The sequence below is a fragment of the Mytilus californianus genome, unplaced genomic scaffold, assembly GCF_021869535.1.
Source record: "Mytilus californianus isolate M0D057914Y unplaced genomic scaffold, xbMytCali1.0.p SCAF_11, whole genome shotgun sequence".
NCBI lineage: Eukaryota > Metazoa > Mollusca > Bivalvia > Mytilida > Mytilidae > Mytilus > Mytilus californianus.
In genome coordinates this window covers 12,219,829-12,245,039 of record NW_026262593.1, presented here as the reverse complement: position 1 = coordinate 12,245,039, position 25,211 = coordinate 12,219,829, and the positions used below count along the sequence as shown (strand labels likewise).

Below are 25,211 nucleotides of genomic sequence, written 5' to 3'. Positions count from 1 at the left end.
TACACAAGAACCTTTATTATCTTTGGTTTTAATGAACAGTAGAAACTAACCTTTGTAGGATCTCTAGATAAACACAGTCTTACTAGTAACTTGACAATATTGGGAACTGTTTCTGTAATATATAATATATACTGCTGATACACACAATGTTACAAAAGATCAACATTACAAACTTAAAACCATGCCTGAATCACTAAATGTTATGAAACTTACGAGGCAATTTCAACAGAATTCATACAAGAAATGAGCTGTCAAATTAACAGCAATCAGGTTTTCTTTATTTTGTAGGCACTTTCAGGCTTGACTGACCTGACATGTTCCAGGCCTAATTTCCAATCTATTTAGAACCATAACTCCTGAACCGTTAAAGTGATAATAACATCGACATCAACTTATTGAAATTTGAAAAGTATTGGTTCAATGGTTTATAAGTTATTGCATGGAAACAACAGAAAGTGCCATTTTCAAATCTATCAAGGACCATAACTTCTGTACAGTAATAGTGAAAATCATCAATAACAAATTTGACCTCCATTTTGTCATCATTAGCAACATATTAAAATTTGAAAAGCCTTTTTAAAACGGTTCATAAGTTATTTCACAGAAACAACTTAAAGTGCCATTTCCCAATCTATCAAAAAAAGTAAAAGTAAAAATCGGCAATATAGAAGTTGACCTCTATTCATAAGTTATTGCACAGAAACTGTTAGCTTCCGTCAACCACTCGCCGAACTTCACCATTCTAATAGCAATGGAATTAAACTCAACATATAATCCAGAATCTACTTGTTTCAGACAGACCAATGGACAGATAAAGCAATGACTGTATGCTCCCAAATATTTTAAGGGAGCATAATAAAGGAAAAGGTTCTTGAAGGGTTGAAATTGACTCTATGATTTTAAAGTTTTTTCAATCAAGCCGATATATAATGTTCTGTATGACAACAAAATAAGTGAAACTGCAAGCATCTGCTCACCGATGATACCCACGCCCAAATACTTGACGGTAAACAGGAATTTGTTGAGTGATGAATCTGAAAACGCATCACACGGTATAGCTGACTTATATAAACCCTGAAACCAAATTTCAGAAATCTTTGTAATGTAGTTCCTGCGAAAGATGCGACAAAAAATATTCATGGGACGGATGGACTGACGGATGGACGGATGGGTGGATGGACTGACAGACAGAGGTAAAACAGTATACCCCCACTTTTTTAAAGCGGGGGTATAATAAGCTGATTTACAAAGTAAACAAAAACTGATATCATGTGGAACCTGCTCATAAAGCTAAACTATATTTTGTATATGTTTAGGTCATGGATTCCAGTAAACCCATACCATGTGGAAAATTGTCAAATGGAAATATAAGCAATAAAGCTGTCATCTGGTGTTACAACTGTGATGAAGGATATTGTTCAAAATGAGACTCTGTATAATGACTTTTGAGATTAAACGTCTGGAGGAATTGTAAAAATAGATTATATATTACATATGTCCATATCATACCTATGGTATGAACTGTTGAACTACTAGTCCTTGAGGATACCATTCACCCAGAATCAGGTGCTTCAACACTAGAATTTAAAATTGTATGTTTTATTTTGAGAATTTCCTGTTCATAAATTAGGCAGTGAACACAAAACTTGTGTCATAAATTTTTATTGACTATTGCCACTGTAATGTCAGAAACCCCAACACTATTTATTTACCTGGTAAGGAGGGCAGATCTTGTTCACTGTAGGTTCTACTATCCAGTAAACCCTGTCCAGACTGGTTCCCATAGAAAGGATTGTCCATAGAGAACAATTCATGAATAATAGTTCCTACAGCCCAGAGGTCAGCTTTACTATAATCTAACCAGATATCTCTACCTGGAATGGCTGTCGAAATCTGTAATCATAATGGAAAAGATTTATTAGAGAAATGATGTTGTTTATTGTAGCAAAGTGGCAAACTATCAAATGTGAAGACATCTCTGTTTTTACGATTTTGTTTTTACATATCATTTACTGTCAATTCAGAATTTTTAACATGCATTTATTTTTGTGACTGTTGTATATATAATACAATAAATGTGGGATTAATTATTGCGATTTCAGGAAATACTGAAATTGAGCAATGCAAAAAAATTCAAAATGTGAGTTTTTCAATTTTTGAAGTCATTGAAAACAAATTGCATAAATTTATGAATTCATAGCATTGGAATTTTTGGTGTTTTTTTTAAGTCAATTTCCGATTTATAAACTGACTTTACAACTGAATACCTGTTTTTCCTTTCCTAGTAAAGGTATCAGCAATATTTTGATGTAAAAAGCTATGGCAATTGGCTCCTAAACCGGAAATTTTTAAGTAGCAGTGCCAAGTGAAGTATATGGTATAAGTTTGACATATCGTTTTTTCTCATAATTGATTTGTAATTCAACTGATGCTTCAAAAAAGACTATATAGTAAGGAAATCATTCATCCTTTACTTCTCAATCTAGCTCTATATGCACCAAACTTGTAACCTTGAAAGGGAAGTAACTCATGTCAAAATATCATTTGATATGATATGATTTACAAAAAAAATATTTCCAAAACAAATGGATTACAGTGTTTGCCTAATGTTATAGAAATTAAACAGCTGAAGCAAGGGAATACTTCATAAATGTTTTAAACACCAAAGAAAGTTAGTAGCTTATCATTTTTTATCTTGCATTTATAAGGTAATGCTCCTTACCTCAGGTGCCATTAATGAACAGTTGCCTCCCCTGTCTACATCAGATGTAAAGTATGGAAGTTTCTGTTCAAATTCTGTGTCTGCCAAACAACATCCAAAGTCTCCAATTACAAGCTTGGGTACTGATTGTTCTGTCATATCAATAAAGATTTTTATCATAATGATGAGAATTGTTGGTTTAAATGATAAATACAACCTTACATTACGGTTACCCCTGAGCTAATATATACAGTCAAACCTGCGTATAAAGGTCACCCTTGAGTCAATATAAAATGACCTTATAAGAATGGTGACCTTTGAACTGAGGTTAAAAATGCATAGGTATTAAAACAGTGGGACAAGAAGAGGTGATCTGTCTGGTTTTCACCTAATAGAGGTAATTTTTATAGCAGGTTTGACTATGAAAAAAGGTAATGTAGGACATGAATATATGAGTCAGCAATCCAGCAATACAATAAAATGAGAGAAAAAAAGACATCTAAAAATAAAAATGTTTTAATCCATTATATAATATGTCAATGTATTATAGAAATTGATCCATTAAGTCTACATGTCATAATCATATCAAGTCCACATGTCATCATTATATTAAACAATATAAAGGGAATTGAAATACAAATGTGTGTTGTTGACAATATGTTAAAGCTCCAATTAAGGGGTGTAACCCTAGAAAACTCTTAGGGACAACATATTCCGTTACAAATAAAAATAAGGATCAATAATGAACCAGCTTACTCTATATATAAAGCAGCAAAAAGGGAGATGAGGACTTTCAGGTCAAAGGGGCATAACTCTGATCAAATAAAGCTGTAAAATAGGCAGCAAATACAGCACTTTATAAGGTAAGAAAGATAAAGGTCACACATCTGTATATATCACACAAATGTAATTAGACACACGACTTAAGAATAGGGAAAACAACCATCCTTACACTTATGAAAATAAGGCCAAAAAAGTTATTCAAAACATGTGCATTTTTCTCAATTACTGCATATTTTTCAGAGGACACTAAAAAAGGCATTAAAGTTAATAATTTTAATAACATTATTCAAGTCAAAATAGATGTGCTTTAGAAAATGAGCAGTCAACATAATAGGATTCAACACATTTTTTTCTAGAGCTTAGTGATGTGTAAACTGAACTGTCTAACTCACAGACTAAATAAATGTCCAAAGGAGTCTGCGCCGTTTACACATTACTCTAGAAATCCTTATTCAAATTCTCAACCCAAACATCTGATATATTTTTCTTTCAACTTTGACTTGCTTTGAACCCCAGAATTCCATTCATGAGTATCACACATAAATATTACACTGTAAAATTGACATAGTGTTTACAAAGAAGTTTCGGCAACATGGTAGATATTAAAGTGAAAGCCAGGGGAAAAAAATCAAACAGACCAATCACACATTTAAGTATTTTTAGATATGCAAATCATATAAGAATTTATTAATGTATACTTTTGCATACATACCCGAATATTCCAAAAACAAGTTGTCAGTTTTAATATCTCTATGAGCTATCCCATGATTCCCTAGGTGGACAATTCCCTCCAAAAGCTGAGTCAGTAGGAGACATCTTGTTCTTATGTCTGGTTTATGTTGTTCTAAATATTCTCTCAATGTCATATCATACCTAAAAGCAATAGTATATATTGAAAAAGAAAGAAGAAAAAAAGTGTGGAAAGCTGATTTACCGGATTGACGGATGGACAGACGGACAGATGGACAGACGGACAGACGGACGGAGTGCAAACCTAAAGTCCCCTTCGACTTCGTCGGTAGGGGACTAAAAAGAAGTACATGTATGTAGGAATTGTGAACAAGTTTTGGAAAACTTTAATAAATCTGTCTCCCCATTATATTGTAAGTACAAATAAATATATTTTGCCAATTATCAGAGAAATTTCCTGTTATTTCTTTCAATGTAAAATTCAATTTTATTAGAAGTCAATAGTTGAATAGTGTGTCAGAGAATATATTTTATTAAGTCACTTCACTGAAAACAAAGCAAATCTTTTTACTTTACAAAATAAACATATTATAAATATGTCTTATGATTGAGTTAAGCCATTTCAATTGATATTTTATAGTGTGTCTTTCTATGTTGTGATGTTACACTATTGTTTCAGATAAGGGTGAAGGTTTGGTACTATTAAAACGTTTAAATCCGCTACAGTTGTTTGCACCTGTCCTAAGTCAGGATTCTGATGTTCAGTAGTTGTCGTTTGTTGATGTGGTTCATAAGTGTTTCTCGTTTCTCGTTTTTTATATAGATTAGACCGTTGGTTTTCCCGTTTGAATGGTTTTACACTAGTAATTTTTGGGGCCCTTTATAGCTTGCTGTTCAGTGTGAGCCAAGGCTCCGTGTTGAAGACCGTACCTTGACCTATAATGGTTTACTTTTATAAATTTTGACTTGGATGGAGAGTTGTCTCATTGGCACTCATACCACATCTTCTTATATCTAATTAACCAGTACAATGTTTGGCTGAAAAGTAAACACCAGTATACTCTTACATTTTATATTTAATTTTGTAAAATATGTGTTATAGAAAAAAGGAAACAAAACTGAAATGCAAAACTATAACCTTTTTTTGTCCTTTACATTAATTGGGTAATTTCATAAAATATAATTGCATTTAAAAATATTCACTATTAAAAAAAAAAATTGAGATTATTTAGACTAATTTATGTACTTTTAATAATTTCAACTTTATAAAACAAATACAACTTCATTCATGTATATGAACTTTAGACATTTGCATTACAAAAAGTTGTCTATGTTTCCCATCAATTTAACTATGCTGTGTTTTCTCCTTTAAGATGTTAGATTTTCAAATAAAGTCTGAACTTATCAGATGAAGAACAGCAATAATAGCACTGTTAGTTAGTTTTTGAAGCATTTCTCATTCACTTCCTCTACATGAGCTTTTTCATTACCATATAACAGGGTAGGTGTCACTAGTGGAGCTGACTCTTCCAGAGCACCTCCAGAGTTCAACCCTGGTTTTTGATGGAGTTTGTGTTGCCCAATCTTTTAATTTACTGTGTAGCATTTTGTGAGCTTGTTCTTTCTGCTGATATTTTTTTTGCCCATTACCTATTTTTCCTTGATTATGGCTTTAGATTACTTTATAGGTGTAAAAGTGATAAAAATTTCGGCATCAAATTCTAGACACTGGCATTGCTAACCCTGTCATCTTGAAATCAATTATTTACATTAGTCCAGGGGATTCTACAATATTAAGACTTCTAGTTAAAATCGTATATTTCTCAACTTCAGAAGTTCTAATTTGAAATGTTTGTGAATGAACTTACTTCTTCATCACAATGTACATTGTCATATTACGTCCTAATCCACTTGAATACAGCCTCTTTGGTAATGCAGCTGGATAGGTTTCCATGGCAACTGATAACTGAGGCACGTTGAAGGGATCAACAAATGCACCAATCATGTCGACAATGTTTGGATGCTGTGGTAATGATTTTAGTCTTACTCTGTTTCTGTAAAGAAAACAATGACAATGAAAATTTTGCTAATTTAAATGTGTTTGCTTCTGTAAACTAGAGGCTCCAAAAAGCCTGAATTGCTTATATGGTCAAGACATGCCATATTGATTTTTACATCAAAATCAGGACCAAAAAAAATATTTAAAAAAATTTCCATTTATCTTTGATCAATTTTGATGTTTACAGTTTTTGTCTTATCTATATAAGTTTTCAAGATGACAAACATTTTTAAATTTGTTCAAAAATCTCCATTTAAGGGCAATAACTCCTCTAAGGAGTCAATAGCTTCAGTCACATCAGCGTTTATGTAGATCTTGTTTTCTTATCATTTCTGCTGTCATCAGTTTCTGTTAATCTATAATAGTTTTCAAGTTAAATAAGGAAAAATTATAAAATTGTCCAAAATCATCATTTACAAGCAGTAATTCCCAAAAGGAGTCATCTGATAATTTTGGGACATGTGGAAAGAAGGTTGATCTTGACATTCTGAACATTTTCACCCATTAAATTTTCTCTATTTTTTATGGTTTACAAGATATTGGAAAACTTCCTGCATTTGCCCCCTATGTTCTAATTTTCATTTCCCCCATTCTGGTATCTTTTTCCTTATTTTAAACTATGTACCAATATAAAAATCCAGAGTCGAGAAAGGAAAAACATGGTTCAATTGAAATTTGGTGCAATGGACAATTATCATTTACTGGTTTGAAAATAAATTTTAGCAAACAAACAATATGGTATTACATAAAATTGTTACCAGAACCCTGTCTTGTTTGTGACAGTTGCTGTCAGTGTTAACATGTAATTTTGACTGCAAAATACTAAGATAAATTATCAGTAAAATATGGAAAATAAACAAAACAATAATACAATTTTTTCAGATGCTAATTCTTGATCATGAAGAAGCTTCTGTCCAAGTTTTGTAAAATTCCATGAAGTACCTGATGTTGTAAAAATACTTTCCTTTTGTCTGAACCAAAATGTTGACAACATAGACAGCGGAATATATGATCATTACAACTTCCATCACAGGCAAGAGTGGCACATGTATATATTAAGTAATAACAATATGCTGTGAATTGGTATCAATCCTATGTACCAGTCATCTATATAATATGATGGTAGATAGGTAGAACTGGCACCCTGTTATCTACTGAAACCTCTCCTATTCACTAAGACCCCTTACTGTTAGATGGGTAGAACTGGCACTTTGTTACCTAACTGAAGTACCATGAAATCCCCTTACTAGTAGATGGTGGACTAGTTCTCTGTTACCTGCTGTTACCTACCTGAAGTACCATGAATCCCCTAACTGGTAGATGGGAACTCTAGCAGGGACAGTCTCCTTTTCCATGGCCTTCATTATAGAATCAGCTTTTGATTCAACCTCATAGTTAAACATCATTTTTATAGCCAGGTTATACTTGATTGGTGTGGTATCTTCTATTGACCCTTTAAAAAAAAGACAACTCTACATAATTATTTTATTATGACTTAAATCATGACAGTATGGTCATTTGGAATGATTTTGGTTTGATTTTTGGTGTTTTAACGCTACTTTTAAGCACCGCTTTTGGGCTATTTAGTGACGGCCAGTTTTTATTGGTGGAGGAAGCTGGAATGCCCGGAGAAAACCACCGACCTTTGATAGGAAAACTGACAATCCTAGCCAATTAAAATTGGAGTCAAGTGCACCCGCATGAGCGGGGTTCGAACTCACAACCTCAGTGTTGACTGGCTAGTGATTACAGTAGTAACTACTTAAGACCACTCGGCCACCGAGGCCCTTTCATTTGGAATGTGTCGAAATTCTACAATGGGTGTCAGAAGTAAATGGACATTGCAACCCATAGAAAAAACTGAAAATGTCTTGCCATGTATGTCCAGGCTTTTTAAAGCTGATTACTGTATATGGTAAGGGTTTTGATCATCGTTGAGGCCATACAGTAATCTAAAGTTGCTTTAATCCATGTCATTTGGACTACAGGTAGTGGATAATTGTCTCATTGGCATCTTATAACATCTCCTGATTTTATAATATCAATTAAAATTGTAATTAATTATAATCTTTGTATTTCATTTTTATAGAAAAGAATAAAATGCTTCGCTGGGCGCAGCTTGATACGACCGCAGAGGTCGAACCCTGAACAGTTGGGGCAAGTATGGACACAACATTCAAGCTTGATACAGCTCTGAATTTGGATTGTGATTAGATATTTGACACAGCATAGGTTTCTGACACAGAAAGAATGTGGTCTAAGAACTTGATTTTTTTTAATTTACCTATTATGGTCCAATGTCCAAAATCAAAATACATGGTTAGATTCAGCATATCAAAGAACCCCATATATTCAATTTTTGTTGAAATCAAAAAAAGTTTAATTTTGGACCCCAACTTGGACAAACTTGAAAACTGGGCCCATAATCAAAAATCTAAACACATGTTTAGATTCAGCATATCAAAGAACCCCAAGAATTCAATTTTTGTTAAAATCAAACTAAGTTTAATTTTGGACCCTTTGGACCTTAATGTAGACCAATTTAAAAAACGGGACCCAAAATTAAAAATCTAAATACACGGTTAGATTTGGCATATCAAAGAACCCCAATAATTCATTTTTGATGAAATCAAACAAAGTTTAATTTTGGACCCTTTTGACCTCAATATGAACCAATTTGATAGCGGGGCCCACAAATAAAAAATCTAAATACATGGTTAGATTCAGCATATCAAAGAACCCTATATATTCAATTTTTGTTGAAATCAAAAAAAGTTAAATTTTGGACCCCAACTTGGACCAACTTGAAAACTGGGCCCATAATCAAAAATCTAAACACATGTTTAGATTCAGCATATCAAAGAACCCCAAGAATTCAATTTTTGTTAAAATCAAACTAAGTTTAATTTTGGACCCTTTGGACCTTAATGTAGACCAATTTAAATAAAATGCTCCCACAGGGCGCAGCTTGATACGACCGCAGAGGTCGAACCCTGAACAGTTGGGGCAAGTATGGACACAACATTCAAGCTTGATACAGCTCTGAATTTGGACATTCAAATATTATGGTCCAATATCCAAAATCTAAATACATGGTTAGTTTCAGCATATCAAAGAACCCCAAGAATTCAATTTTTGATGAAATCAAACAAAGTTTAATTTTGGACCCTTTTGACCTCAATGTGGACAAAGTTGATAACGGGGCCCAAAAATCAAAAATCTAAATACATGGTAAGATTCAGCATATCAAAGAACCCCATATATTCAATTTTTGTTGAAATCAAACAAAGTTTAATTTTGGACCCCAGTTTGGACCAACTTGAAAACTGGGCCAAAAATCTAATATCTAAATACATGTTTAGATTCAGCATATCAAAGAACCCCAAGATCTCAATTTCTGTTAAAATCAAACTAAGTTTAATTTTGGACCCTTTGGACCTTAACAGGCCTCTACAATAACTTTTTTTTTCAACTTGTCCAGTAGGACAAGTACAACCCAAAACTTACTTGTCCAAATGAAATTGTAACTTGTCCAAAAAAAATCTTAATAATAACCTTTTTGGCATTTTAAGTTGATTCAAGAAACAAAATGAATTAAAACAATAGAACAGAATTTGATTTATATCTTTTGAAATACTTTTCAAAAATATGAGTCGAGAACAACTGAATCTAGTCATGTCACAGGGCTTAGGTTCTAGTTTTCATCAATGCCAAAGTCTCATCAAACTCTGCACATGAGGCACCGTCTGATAGGCCTGTCAATGTACACTCATTGGATTTGTATCCTGGTTGTTTAAGTTGAAAAAAGATTATTCCAATGCAATCAATAAAAAAAAGAAGATGATGTATGATTGCCAATGAGACAACTCTGTGCAAGAGACCAAATGACACAGAAATTAACAACTATAGGTCACCGTATTGCAAGTATTGTTTCTTTCTACATATGATCAAATATGATTTTGTGAATTCTATGGTAAATAATTTCTTCATTTTTATTTAAAATAAAATGCTTCGCTGGGCGCAGCTTGATACGACCGCAGAGGTCGAACCCTGAACAGTTGGGGCAAGTATGGACACAACATTCAAGCTTGATACAGCTCTGAATTTGGATTGTGATTAAATATTTGACACAGCATAGGTTCTGACACAGAAAGAATGTGGTCTAAGAACTTCAATTTTTTCAATTTACCTATTATGGTCCAATGTCCAAAATCAAAATACATGGTTAGATTCAGCATATCAAAGAACCCCATATATTCAATTTTTGTTGAAATCAAACAAAGTTTAATTTTGGACCCCAACTTGAACAAACTTGAAAACTGGTCCCATAATCAAAAATCTAAACACATGTTTAGATTCAGCATATCAAAGTACCCCAAGAATTCAATTTTTGTTAAAATCAAACTAAGTTTAATTTTGGACCCTTTGGACCTTAATGTACACCAATTTAAATAAAATGCTTCGCTGGGCGCAGCTTGATACGACCGCAGAGGTCGAACCCTGAACAGTTGGGGCAAGTATGGACACAACATTCAAGCTTGATACAGCTCTGAATTTTGATTGTGATTAAATATTTGACACAGCATAGGTTTCTGACACAGAAAGAATGTGGTCTAAGAACTTCAATTTTTTTAATTTACCTATTATGGTCCAATGCCCAAAATCAAAATACATGGTTAGATTCAGCATATCAAAGAAACCCCATATATTCAATTTTTGTTGAAATCAAACAAAGTTTAATTTTGGACCCCAACTTGGACAAACTTGAAAACTGGTCCCATAATCAAAAATCTAAACACATGTTTAGATTCAGCATATCAAAGTACCCCAAGAATTCAATTTTTGTTAAAATCAAACTAAGTTTAATTTTGGACCCTTTGGACCTTAATGTAGACCAATTTAAAAAACGGGACCCAAAATTAAAAATCTAAAAACACGGTTAGATTTGGCATATCAAAGAACCCCAATAATTCAATTTTTGATGAAATCAAACAAAGTTTAATTTTGGACCCTTTTGACCTCAATATGAACCAATTTGATAGCGGGCCCACAAAATAAAAAATCTAAATACATGGTAAGATTCAGCATATCAAAGAACCCCATATATTCAATTTTTGTTGAAATCAAACAAAGTTTAATTTTGGACCCCGATTTGGACCAACTTGAAAACTGGGCCCATAATCAAAAATCTAAATACATGTTTAGATTCAGCATATCAAAGAACCCTAAAAATTCAATTTTTGTTAAAATCAAACAAAGTTTAATTTTGGACCCTTTTGACCTTAATGTAGACCAATTTGAAAACGGAACCAAAAATTAAGAATCTAAATACACGGTTAGATTCGGCATATCAAAGAACCCCAATAATTCAATTTTTGATGAAATCAAACAAAGTTTAATTTTGGACCCTTTGAACCTCAATGTGGACCAATTAAAAAACGGGGCCCAAAATCCAAAAACTTAATACTTGGTTAGATTCAGCATATTAAAGAACCCCAAGAATTCAAGAATAAAACCCCATTGAAATTGATCAAGAAATAAGAAATTTATACGAAGTATCTTCTTTTGCACAATACTGTGCAATTGAATATTTCTTGCTATTGTGCAATACTGTACAATTGACAATTTCTTGCTATTGCGCATTATTGTGCTATTGGATATTTCTTGCTATTGCGCAATACTGTGCAATTGAAGATTTCTTGCTCTTGCGCAATACTGTGCAATTGAAGATTTCTTGCAATTGTGCAATACTGTGCAATTGAAAATTTCTTGCTATTGCACAATACTTATTATATAATAATTTACACATCCTGTTTGGTGTGTATCTCCTACCATATCATTATTATTTGCTTTTAAATATTAATCAGAAATAACCAACTTAAAATGGAAAATTTTAAAAGAAAAAAAAAAAGGAAAAAAAGAAAAAAAAAGAAAAAAAAAAATCCCCCCCCCAAATTTTTGAACCCCCTTATGATTCATCACCCCCAAACTCAATCCCAGCCTTCCCTTTGTGGTATGGTACCTTGCAGTACAATTTCAGAGAGATCCATACACTTGAACACAAGTTATTGTCTGGAAACTAGAAAAATGCTTATTTTTGGCCCCTTTTTGGCCCCCTATTCCTAAACGTTTCGGGCAATTAGCCACAAACTCAATTCCAGCTTTCCCTTTGTGATATGGAACCTTGTAGTACAATTTCAGAAATATCCAAACACTTACACACAAGTTATTGTCATGAAACTAGAAAAATGCTTGTTTTTTGCCCCTTTTTTGGCCCCTAATTCCTAAAATTTTGAGGCAATTACCCCAAAAATCAATTACAGCCTTCCCTTTGTGATATGGAACCTTGTGGTACAATGTCAGAGAGATCCATACACTTACACACAAGTTATTGTCTGGAAGTTACAAAAATGCTTATTTTTGGCCCCTTTTTGGCCCCTAATTCCTTAACTGTTAGTACCATAACCCCCAAAATCAATCCCAACCTTCCTTTCGTGGTATTGAACCTTATGGTAAAATTTCATGGAGATCCATTCACTTAAACTAAAGTTAGAGTGCGAAAACCAATGTGTCTTCGGACGACGCCGGACGACGCCAGACGACGACGACGACGACGACGACGCCAACGTCATACCAATATACGACCAAAAAATTTTCAATTTTTGCGGTCGTATAAAAACGGGACCCAAAATTAAAAATCTAAAAACACAGTTAGATTTGGCATATCAAAGACCCCCAATAATTCAATTTTTGATGAAATCAAACAAAGTTTAATTTTGGACCCTTTTGACCTCAATATGAACCAATTTGATAGCGGGGCCACAAAATAAAAAATCTAAATACATGGTAAGATTCAGAATATCAAAGAACCCCATATATTCAATTTTTGTTGAAATCAAACAAAGTTTAATTTTGGACCCCAACTTGGACCAACTTGAAAACTGGTCCCATAATAAAAAATCTAAACACATGTTTAGATTCAGCATATCAAAGAACCCCAAAAATTCAATTTTTGTTAAAATCAAACTAAGTTAAATTTTGGACCCTTTGGACCTTAATGTAGACCAATTTAAAAAACGGGACCCAAATTTAAAAATCTAAATACACAGTTAGATTTGGCATATCAAAGAACCCCAATAATTAAATTTTTGATGAAATCAAACAAAGTTTAATTTTGGACCCTTTTGACCTCAATATGAACCAATTTGATAGCGGGCCCACAAATAAAAAATCTAAATACATGGTAAGATTCAGCATATCAAAGAACCCCATATATTCAATTTTTGTTGAAATCAAACAAAGTTTAATTTTGGACCCCAATTTGGACCAACTTGAAAACTGGGCCAAAAATCTAAAATCTAAATACATGTTTAGATTCAGCATATCAAAGAACCCCATATATTCAATTTTTGTTGAAATCAAACAAAGTTTAATTTTGGACCCCAACTTGGACCAACTTGAAAACTAAGCCCATAATCAAAAATCTAAACACATGTTTAGATTCAGCATATCAAAGAACCCCAAGAATTCAATTTGTGTTAAAATCAAACTAAGTTTAATTTTGGATCCTTAGGACCTTAATTTAGACCAATTTAAAAACGGGACCCAAAATTAAAAATCTAAATACACGGTTAGATTTGGCATATCAAAGAACCCCAATAATTCAATTTTTGATGAAATCAAACAAAGTTTAATTTTGGACCCTTTTGACCTCAATATGAACCAATTTGATAGCGGGTCCACGAATAAAAAATCTAAATACATGGTTAGATTCAGCATATCAAAGAACCCCAAGAATTCAATTTTTGATGAAATCAAACAAAGTTTAATTTTGGACCCTTTTGACCTCAATGTGGACAAAGTTGATAAAGGGGCCCAAAAATCAAAATACATGGTTAGATTCAGCATATCAAAGAACCCCATATATTCAATTTTTGTTGAAATCAAACAAAGTTTAATTTTGGACCCCAATTTGGACCAACTTGAAAACTGGGCCAAAAATCAAAAATCTAAATACATGTTTAGATTCAGCATATCAAAGAACCCCATATATTCAATTTTTGTTAAAATCAAACAAAGTTTAATTTTGGACCCTTTGGACCTTAATGTAGACCAATTTGAAAACTGGACCCAAAATTAAAAATCTAAATACACGGTTAGATTCGGCATAACAAATAAATAAATGTGGTCAAAGATTTTACAAATCGAATGCGCCATACTGTGCAATTAAAGATTACTTCTTGAAATTTTCAATATTTGAAATTTGAAAAAAAAAATATTTGAAGAATAATTCTTTTTAATTTCTGAAATCTGAAATGAGAAAAAATTGACCCCCCACAATTTCTTTTTATCCCCCCCCCTTTTTTCCCCCAAAAAATTCTTTCCCTCAAGATATGGTCATAATCTCAATTCAAATTTCCAATGGAGTTTGCAACCATAATTACCCATTTAAATTTACCATAGTGCTAACTTAATCTATTTTATAATAGAATTTAAAATATAGTGTCAAATCTTTCATATGGATTTTTTTGTAAAAAAAAAAAGATGCAACATTTGCAGATATTTTTACTGGTCTTCCTTTATAAATATGCATTTCTTTAAACATAATTTATAAGCAGTGTAAGGGAAGTAACCAAAACGTTGTATTTGGATTACCTCCCTTACACTGTTTTAAATTATCTTAATTGTTCATTAACCATTACTTCATACATAATTTAAAAGCAGTGTAAGGGAGATAATTTCAATGATGTATTTGATTTATCTCCATTACACTGCTTTAAATTATGTTTTGTACTAAAGTATTTGTCCATTAACCAGGACAACCTTGTTTTTCCCGCTTTTTTGCCCCTAATTCCTAAACAGTTTGAGCCATAACCCCCCAAAGCAAATCCTAACCATCCCTTTGTGGTATGGAAACTTGTAGTATAATTTCAGAGAGATCCATACACCGTTCCACAGTTATTGTCTGGAAACTAGAAAATGCTTATTTTTGGCCCTTAATTCCTTAACTGTTGGTACCATAACCCCCAAAATCAATCCCCACCTTCCTTTTGTGGTATTAAACCTTATGGTAAAATTTCAAAGAGATCCATTCACTTAAACTAAAGTTAGAGTGCGAAAACCAATGTGTCTTCGGACAACGACGGCACCAATGTCATACCAATATACGAACGCAAAAATTTTTTGCGGTCGTATAAAAATAGAAGCACATGTATAAAATTCAACGATCATTAACATCAATTCCAAAAAAAATAACTAATTTACAAGTAATGTAGTATTTTATATAGCAATATAGAAGCCTCAAATTACAGACATTACAAAATAATTGAGTTGAAAAAATTGACACATATGAATCCGTACCTGTTCCAATTCCTTCCTCATCAATAAATGACCACTTATCACATTCCTCCTCAGATTCTGTATTATCACTCTCTATATCACTAGATTCAGTTGAAATAGACATACTCTCCACAGAAATTTCATCATCAAAGTTATGCTGGTTTAGGGTCCCCTCTCTGCTCTCAATGAAGGAAAAGCTTTCATTTATTGAAAAACTTGACATAGTTGTCTCCCCTTCACTGATGTCAATTACAGAAAATGATTGGCTGGGTTCTTCCTCCAGATATTCTTCATTAGGTGGGTACCATTTATCTTCTTCTTCATCTTCAACAACCATAGATTGTAAATTAACAACTTTTTCAAAATCTGAAAAGAATTGGAAAAGGGAGATAATCCAAAATTACAATTTAGAATCTATAGAAAACATTTAATAGCATATTGTAAAGAGCCTTTACATTGACTTCATGTCTTTTGGTTGTTGTCTTAATATTACTGTCTTGACATATGCCCCCCATATCCTTTAATTCATATTTATCTCATATTCAAATGCTTTTCATTCACATCTGGTTTAAAGATCTGAATTCAATTGCAATTGCAAGTACTTCATATTCAGCAAATTTAAAGCGTTATGGGTTTGACTGAAAATTAGACCTTGCTTGAAATAAGATGCATGTACAAAATCTGCCAAAATAGCCTCGTTGTAACAAGGCTCTGTCCATAATGTAGTTTCCCATCAAGATGTCTTTTACAAAGATAAAATGTCTTTATGGGAAGGTTTGACTCACAATTAGCTATACCAAAAAATAACGTGTAAAATTACCTTTTTAAAACCAATTTGTCAATTCAACATGTTAATGATGTCATAATGACATCACACACTAAAATGTCTGCATTATATTTTCCTATTCAATTTTAACTTTTTCTGCAATTTCAGTGGATACATGTACTCCGCCTTCAACTAAAAAGCCAGATGTTATACAAAAAGACATTGATAAACAATCATACCTGAAGAATTATCAAATTTTAGGGTCACCTCCTTTCCATCTTTTTGTCGAGCTTCAAACACCACAGCATTACATCCTTTACCAATAACTTGACCCAGGTCAAATGAGTCTAGGGACAGTTGCTGTATAATTGGACTGGTCTTGATCTGGTTCTGTAGTACTTCCTGTAATTACATAAATAATGTTACAAAAATTTATTGCAAATAATAATGATGAATGGTTGGTTTTTAATATCCAATGGCAAATACGTTTCAAATTTTTTCATGTCAGGGTTTTTTATAGCCGACTATACAGTATGGGTTTTTCTCATTGTTGAAGGCTGTATGGTTGCCTATAATTGCTTGCATCCACTTCATTTGAACTTTAGTAGATAGTTGTCTCATTGGCAATCATACCCAATCTTCTTATTTTTATATTACATGTAAATAGTGTTGTTCAATAGATAATAAAATGCTCCGCTGGGCCCAGCTTGATACGAACGCAGAGGTCGAACCCTGAACAGTTGGCGCAAGTATGGACACAACATTCAAGCTTGATACAGCACTGAATTTGGATTATAATTAAATATTTGACACAGCATAGGTTTCTGACACAGAATGAGTGTGGTCTAAGAACTTAAAAATTTTTAATTTACCTATTCAAACCATATCATTATTATTTGCTTTTATATATAAATCAGAAATAACCAATTTAAAATGGAAAATTTTAAAGAAAAAAAAAAAGAAAAAAAAAGGGAAAATATAATCCCTCCCCCAAATTAATTGAACCCCCTTATGATTCATCACCCCCAAACCCAATCCCAGTCTTCCCTTTGTGGTATGGTTCCTTGCAGAACAATTTCAGAGAGATCCATACACTTGAACACAAGTTATTGTCTGGAAACTAGAAAAATGCTGTTTTAAGGCCCCTTTTTGGCCCCAAATTCCTAAACGTTTAGGGCGATTACCCCCAAACTCAAACCCAGTTTCCCTTTGTGACATGGAACCTTGTAGTACAATTTCATAAAGATCCATACACTAACACACAAGTTATTGTCCTGAAACTAGAAAAATGCTTTGTTTTTTGCCCCTTTTTGGCCCCTAATTCCTAAAATTTTGAGGCAATTACCCCCAAAATCAATCCCAGCTTTCCCTTTGTGATATGGAACCTTGTTGTACAATGTCAGAGAGATCCATACACTAACACACAAGTTATGTCTGGAAGTTACAATAAAATGCTCCGCTGGGGTGCAGCTTGATATGACCACAGAAGTCGAACCCTGAACAGTTGGCGCAAGTATGGACACAACATTCAAGCTTGATACAGCACTGAATTTGGATTGTAATTAAATATTTGACACAGCATAGGTTTCTGACACAGAATGAATGTGGTCTAAGAACTTAAAAATTTTTAATTTACCTATTCAAACCATATCATTATTATTTGCTTTTATATATAAATCAGAAATAACCAATTTAAAATGGAAAATTTTAAAGAAAAAAACGAAAAAAAAAAAACCCCAAAATTTTTTGAACCCCCTTATGATTCATCACCCCCAAACTCAATCCCAGCCTTCCCTTTGTGGTATGGTACCTTGCAGTACAATTTCAGAGAGATCCATACACTTGAACACAAGTTATTGTCTGGAAACTAGAAAAATGATTATTTTTGGCCCCTTATTCCTAAACGTTTTGGGCAATTACCCCAAAACTCAATTCCAGCTTTCCCTTTGTGATATGGAACCTTGTGGTACAATGTCAGAGAGATCCATACACTTACACACAAGTTATTGTCATGAAACTAGAAAAATGCTTGTTTTTTTCCCCTTTTTGGCCCCTAATTCCTTAAATTTGGAGGCAATTACCCCCAAAATCAATCCCAGCATTCCCTTTGTGATATGGAACCTTGTGGTATAATGTCAGAGAGATCCATACACTAACACACAAGTTATGTCTGGAAGCTACAAAAATGCTTATTTTTGGCCCCTTTTTAGCCCCTAATTCCTTAACTGTTGGTACCATAACCCTCAAAATCAATCCCCACCTTCCTTTTGTGGTATTGAACCTTATGGTAAACTTCATAGAGATCCATTCACTTAAACTAAAGTTAGAGTGCAAAAACCAATGTGTCTTCAGACGATGATGAGGACCTACGACGACGACACCAATGTCATACCAATAAAAATTGCAACAAATGATGGGTTACAATTGGTTACCAAGATTTCCCAAGATCCTTCACTTTCAGTGAGCATAAAATAAAATTTCAAGCGAACTCCATAAATTTTGACGGACCAAACTTCTGAATAATATAAATCAAACATCAGAAATTCAGCAAATTTTACAGAGTTCAGTTTGAAAATTTATTTCAGACTCTCCGAAAGTGAAGGAATTGGGAAATCTGGATAACCATTGACAAAAGAAGTAAGTCATGGACACTTGGATGGAATTGTTACTTATTTTATCATTACTTTTGGATATTTTTGGAAATATTTTGCACTAACAAGCACACAAAAGTAAAAAAATTTTATATATGCAAATTTTCTTGATGTTGAAGAAATCTGGTCTCAAAGTTGAGGACAAAATTTCCTCTCAAAGTCCAGACGGAAAAAATGGCTGGCTTCGTTGTTATGATGTCACAGCAAAAAATTAAAATACTAGCCTTTCAAGATATCGATGCCATAATTATTTGGCCTGGTATCTTATCAGATGCCAAAGCAACTTAATTCTAACAGGTGCAAAACAACTCAGACTGTCTATGAAGACAACTCAGATAGTCAATAAGTCAACTGGGACCCTCTATAATGCCAACTTGGACAACATTTCAAAGGAGAGATTTGACAATATAATTAACAAGCATTCTGAGAGTATCGCATGGCAATACATAGTCCCCCTACCGGTTAAAAATTCATTGTACTGGAACAAAATGCTAACTTGATCTATAACTTGTCATGGCGTAAACTATATAACGAATATCAAGTCAATACCTTCAAGCATGACAAAAAAAAGTATGGAAAACTGATTATTTAAGTAAATTTTCGAAGTCCAAGGACCATAACTCTGCACAAAATCATCAGATCGAAACAAAATTCAAACTTGATCTGTAACTTGTCATGATAAAACTATATACCAATTATCAAATCAATATCTTCAAGCATGACGAAAAAAAGTGCGGAAAACTGATTATTTGAGTGAATTTTCTAAGTCCAAGGACCATAACTCTGCACAAAATCATCAGACTGGAACAAAATTCAAACTTGATCTGTAACTTGTCATGATAAAACTATATACCAATTATCAAATCAATATCTTCAAGCATGACGAAAAAAAGTGCGGAAAACTGATTATTTGAGTGAATTTTCTAAGTCCAAGGACCATAACTCTGCACAAAATCATCAGACTGGAACAAAATTCAAACTTGATCTGTAACTTGTCATGATAAAACAATACACCAAATATCAAATCAATATCTTCCAAGCACAAAAAAAAGTGTGGAAAACAGATTTGCCGGACTGACGGATGGACAGACAGACAGACGGAGTGCAAACCTAAAGTCCCCTTCGACTTCATCGGTAGGGGACTAGTTAAATGAGTGTCTACGAAAAAAACAACTTGCAATGGACTGTCTATGGCGACAATTTAGAGCTTGACATTTTGTGTAGACATGCATCTGTCTATTTTTGAAGATTGGGATAATTAAATTTACATTTATACTGATCATGACTTCACCTAAAATGCAATGAGATTATAATAAACAAATATAATAGATAATAAGTTCAATAAACGGATAGAGTAAGTTTGTTTACTGAATAAATAAAGATTTTTTTTTAATGAATCACCATGAATCATGATGAAGTAGAAATTCTAATTTACATTAACCCAATTATTTTGGGCATGGCACTTCATTTGCAAATGCAGCAAGGTACATGTATAAAGGATACTTTTATTTGAAATAAAACATTTTCAAAATCACAAACTCTGTGTTTTAACTTTGTCTGAGTTTGCATTATAGATGGTCCGAGTTGACTTTGTAGACTGTCCAAGTTGACCTATTGAGTCTTTTAAATGTTAAATAAAAAACAAAATAAACATGTAAGGATATTAAAATATAAAATAAAATGCTTCGCTGAGCGCAGCCTGATACGACTGCAGAGGTCGAACCCTGAACAGTTGGGGCAAATTTGGATATAATAATCAAGCTTGATACTGTCTGAATTTTGATTGTGATCAAATTTTTGACATAATATAGGTTTCTGACACAAAATAAATGTGGTAAAAGATCTTACAAATCTATTGCACAATACTGTGCAATTGAAGATTACTTCTTGATACTTTTACAAAATTTGAAATTTAAAAATTTTTGAAAAAATATGAATTCCTTAAAAATTGGAAACCCCCCCCACCCCGACTTTTGGAATCCCCCTTGGAGCAATTACCCCAAGACTCGATCCAATTCTTTCCTTTGTAGTATGGAACCTTGTAGTACAATTTCAGAGAGATCCATACACATCTAACACAAGTTATTGTTTGGAAACTAGAATAATGCATGTTTTTGGCCCTTTTTTGGCCCCTAATTCCTACGTTTGAGACAATTACCCCAAACTCAATCCCAGCCTTCCCTTTGTGATATGGAACCTTATGGTACAATATCAGAGAGATCCATACACTTACACACAAGTTATTGTCCGGAAACTACAAAAATTTTAGTTTTTGGACCCTTTTAGGCCCTTAATTCCTAAACTGTTTGCCCCATAACCCCTAATATGAATCCCAACCTTCTACTTGTGGTATTAAGCATTGTTGTACAATTTCAGAGCAATCAAAATACTTATACACAAGTTATTATCCTGAAACTAGAAAAATGTTTGTTTTGGGCCCCTAATTCCTAAACGATTGGGACCAAAATCCCCAAAATCAATCCCAACTTTCCTTTTGAGGTATTGAACCTTCTTAAAAAATTTCATAGAGATCCATTAACTTAAACTAAAGTTATGTCCGGAAACCAATGTGTCTTCGGACGACGATGCAGACGACGACATCATACCATTATACGATCCCAAAATTTTTTTTGCAGTCGTATAAAAATACAATAAATAACAAATTCAACAACAAAAATTAAAACATATTCATCCTAAACTTTGTTTTTAGGGTGTAAATTAATAAAGATAAGCAGAAATTTTAATCCACATTTAACAAATTATTTTGATAATTTTTGCAAATTCAGCAATGTATATTTTTATGTGAAACATAAAATTTAATCATTTATAATCATTTTCAAATGGTCTTAACTTTCTTTTTAAATACTTTGTCGGGTTGACATTATACAATGTAGATGGACCGATGGAGTTGGCCCAAGAATATTAAAAGTATCAAAATCAATAATTTTAGATTCTCTTACTCATATTATAAACCTTAGTTGATGTACATGTATATTTCCTGATATTCTAAAGTATGCAAAAGTAACTCCAATTTTCAAAGCCGGTAATAAGGATAATCCTAACAATTATCGTCCTATCTCAATTTTACCTACAGTGTCCAAGATTTTTCAGAGGACTGTGTTTAAACCATTATATTCATTTTTAACTAAATACAAACTACTAGTACAACAACAATCTGGATTTAGAGAAAAACACTCATGCCACACAGCACTTATCAAAATAATTGACAAATGGTTAGAAGAATTTGACAAAGGCAATTTCACTGCTGTTTTATTTTTAGATTTTAATATAGCATTTGATACTGTTAACCATAACATCTTATTATCGAAACTTAATTTATATAGATGTGATGATCACTCTGTTAAGTGGTTTTCGTCCTACCTTTCAAATAGATTGCAAAAGGTTAAAATTGGAACAACTGAATCAGGATACAATAATGTAACATTCGGGGTCCCACAAGGTTCCATATTAGGACCTTTATTATTCTTAATCTATATAAATGATCTCCCGTTTACATTAAAACACACAGAGTCTGAATTATATGTTGATGACACAACTTTGCATATATCGTCTAAATCTATTTCAAACTTAAACTCTTGTTTAAATAAAGACTTTGAAAACGTAATTGAATGGTGTGCTGAAAACAATATGATAATAAATAACAAGAAGTCCAAATGTATGCTTATGGGATCTGAGAGAAAACTTGAGAATTGTAATGATGTCTTGTGTGTATTATCGCAAAATCAGACTTCATTTGACAGACAATATGGAAGTAGAAAAACTTCTTGGTATCCATATAGATAAAAATCTATCATGGTCAATTCACATAGATAAAGTATGAGATTTTTTCAAGCAGATTATACCTGCTAAATAGATTAAAACGATACTTGCCTCGCAAAGGTCTCATCCTTTTTTACAATAGTTATATATAACCAATAATTGATTATTGTTGCACCATATGGGGTTTTACCGCAAACTGCAACATTGAGCAGATTCATAAGCTGCAAAAGCGCACAGCAAGATTAATTTTGAATAAACCTTTTGATTATCCATCAATATCAATGTTTAAAGAACTTAATTGGATGACCATTTTTACACGGATAAAATATTTTCAAGCCATTTTAATGTTTAAATGTATGAATGGACTAGCGCCAGATTATCTTACTAGTAAATTTACTGCGTGCAGTGATCTATATAGTTATTCTCTTAGGTCAACAACATCTGGACATCTTCATTTACCAAGGCCAAAGTCTGAATACTTCAAAAAGACTTTTCAATATTCTGGTCTAATTATTTGGAATAGTTTGCCAAATGTTATAAAGGATTCAAGTCATATCGAAAGCTTTAAGGTGAAATGTGCTAATCTTTTTTTCACAAAACAAAATGAGTAGACAAAACTTTTTTTTTTTTCTTAGGACATTCTTGCCATGCTAGTTCTACAGTCTGTTTTCATGCTTGTGAATATAAATTTGTAATTGTGTTCATCTCTATTGATTATTGTGTTATATGCATTGATTGTTATATGTATTAATTGTTCATTTTAATGTGTGAAGGCCTCGTGTGAGATTAACAATTGTATGTTAAATGAGTTACCTTCGTTAAATAAAGAATTTATTATTATTATTATTATTATGGTCCAAGTTGTCTTTATTAGAAGGTCCAAGTTGTCTCCAGGCCTAGTTGTCCCAGTCATTTTTACAGTGGCTCTCAGAGTTAGTCCTATAATATATGCTTTCGCATTATATTTTAGTTATTTAACGTTTTCATGCTGATATTTTCATGTTTTATTTTTTCTTAACCCTTTCACTGATAGCCGGCCCGACAGAATCTACTCTGAGACAATGGCTTCCCTGGCTATTATGACACAAGTGGGAGATCTTCACATTAAATATCAATAAAAACTTGTCTGTAGTTATTTATGTCTTTATATTATTCACTTACACCATGGACACAGTTTTGTTAATGTTTTGATCATTTTTTCTTCATAAAAAATCAAAATTTGCAAATTTTCGGCATTAGAGATGAAATTCTCGAAATTCAACTTTTTGATCCAAAATCGTAATTTTTTAACCAAAAACGGCAAAAGTTTGAAAAATTCAACAAGGTTGTACAAATTCCTTACACTGAACGATGTCCATTCCAAGTGTTTTTGTACATAAAACGGCATTTTATGTCAAAAAAGTATACTAGTATGGCTTCAATTCTTCCATATTCTTTAAAAAAAAATGTTTCCTTATTTCAAATTCTAGTAAAATCCGTAAATTTCATCTGATTTTGACACGGTTTTCAACAAACGGAAGCGCCATGTTTACACTTTCATCCAGGTATTCAACAAAGAAAGATAACTTGTGTTTCCAATGTTTTAGCGGGAAATGTAAAAGAGGTATTCCGATCCCAGTAAACCGGGACTCGTCGTCAGCTGTCTGAAGCGTGAATCCTGGTAAACCGGGATTCGTCGGCGAAAGGGTTAATGTGAAGTCATCGAATATGGTCATTTTCCTATAGCACTTTCCGCCCTGGTTTGACGGGTGCCTAGGGTGGCACATTGATAGTAAAAACAAAAAATAGAAAATAATAAATAGCAAAATAAGTAAAACGAAATTGTCAGAAATAAACAGAAAATAGAAAATAATGCCCCCGAGGTCATATATTATAGGACTACACTCAGAGTCTACATGAAAATGATAAAAAAAACATGAAAAGTTTCAGCTATGACAATGCAGACAACACATCTATAACATACTCTGATATCTTCTGTCAATTTTTCATTATCGTTTTGTTTCGAAGTTGCCAAGGCCAAACCAACAAAGCCGAAAAATGGAAGTCGTTGTGGTCTTCCAAACTCGAAAGCTGCTCTCCGTCTTAGCTGACTCGCTATCGTTTTGTATGACACACGACTTGTAAATAAGATGCTTCTTATTGGAGCTATGACTTGAGATGGATGCAGACGGAACAGTTCTGTTTTTGGTTGTCGGACTTCAACATTGTGTGATTGTTTCGAAAATGCGAGTCGAATGACATCCTTCCCACGTTTGAAGACATTCGAAATGACTTTGGCTGTCATTTTAGAGCCTTGCTGAGGGCTCAGGCCAAATCAAAGCCTAGCCCTCGAGATGAAATATATCTTTATAACAGCAGAAATAACTATTTTTGTAAAAGAATTATCTGCGCAATTCTTCTCTGTCCACCATTTCGCTGATGAAATAATGTCTGGGTTTACCT

General features: G+C 33.0%; 1 protein-coding gene and 1 long non-coding RNA gene across 4 annotated transcripts in view; one reads left to right on the top strand and one right to left on the bottom strand.

The window, feature by feature from the left end:
• The window catches only part of LOC127719576 (uncharacterized), an 18,988-nt gene extending 4,747 nt beyond the window's left edge, over positions 1–14,241 (top strand). Inside the window, exons 1-2 of one of the 2 annotated variants that reach the window (XR_007990379.1) lie at positions 10,242–10,371; positions 10,822–14,241. This is a non-coding gene — a long non-coding RNA (uncharacterized LOC127719576). Of the gene's footprint in view, positions 1–10,241; positions 10,372–10,821 lie in introns of those variants that run through there. The other variant, XR_007990380.1, reaches the window with a different exon arrangement.
• Positions 1–25,211, bottom strand: part of LOC127719561 (serine/threonine-protein kinase Pink1, mitochondrial-like) — a 27,110-nt gene extending 1,899 nt beyond the window's left edge. The window contains exons 1-9 of one of the 2 annotated variants that reach the window (XM_052225779.1): positions 24,733–25,211; positions 16,578–16,740; positions 15,594–15,938; positions 7,524–7,686; positions 6,043–6,228; positions 4,197–4,357; positions 2,723–2,853; positions 1,713–1,893; positions 51–112 (exon numbers count right to left, since the gene is read on the bottom strand). In XM_052225779.1, coding sequence (XP_052081739.1) covers positions 51–112; positions 1,713–1,893; positions 2,723–2,853; positions 4,197–4,357; positions 6,043–6,228; positions 7,524–7,686; positions 15,594–15,938; positions 16,578–16,740; positions 24,733–25,053 — 1,713 coding nt within the window. In that variant the 5' untranslated portion in view covers positions 25,054–25,211. The remainder of the gene's footprint in view (positions 1–50; positions 113–1,712; positions 1,894–2,722; positions 2,854–4,196; positions 4,358–6,042; positions 6,229–7,523; positions 7,687–15,593; positions 15,939–16,577; positions 16,741–24,732) is intronic. The other variant, XM_052225780.1, reaches the window with a different exon arrangement.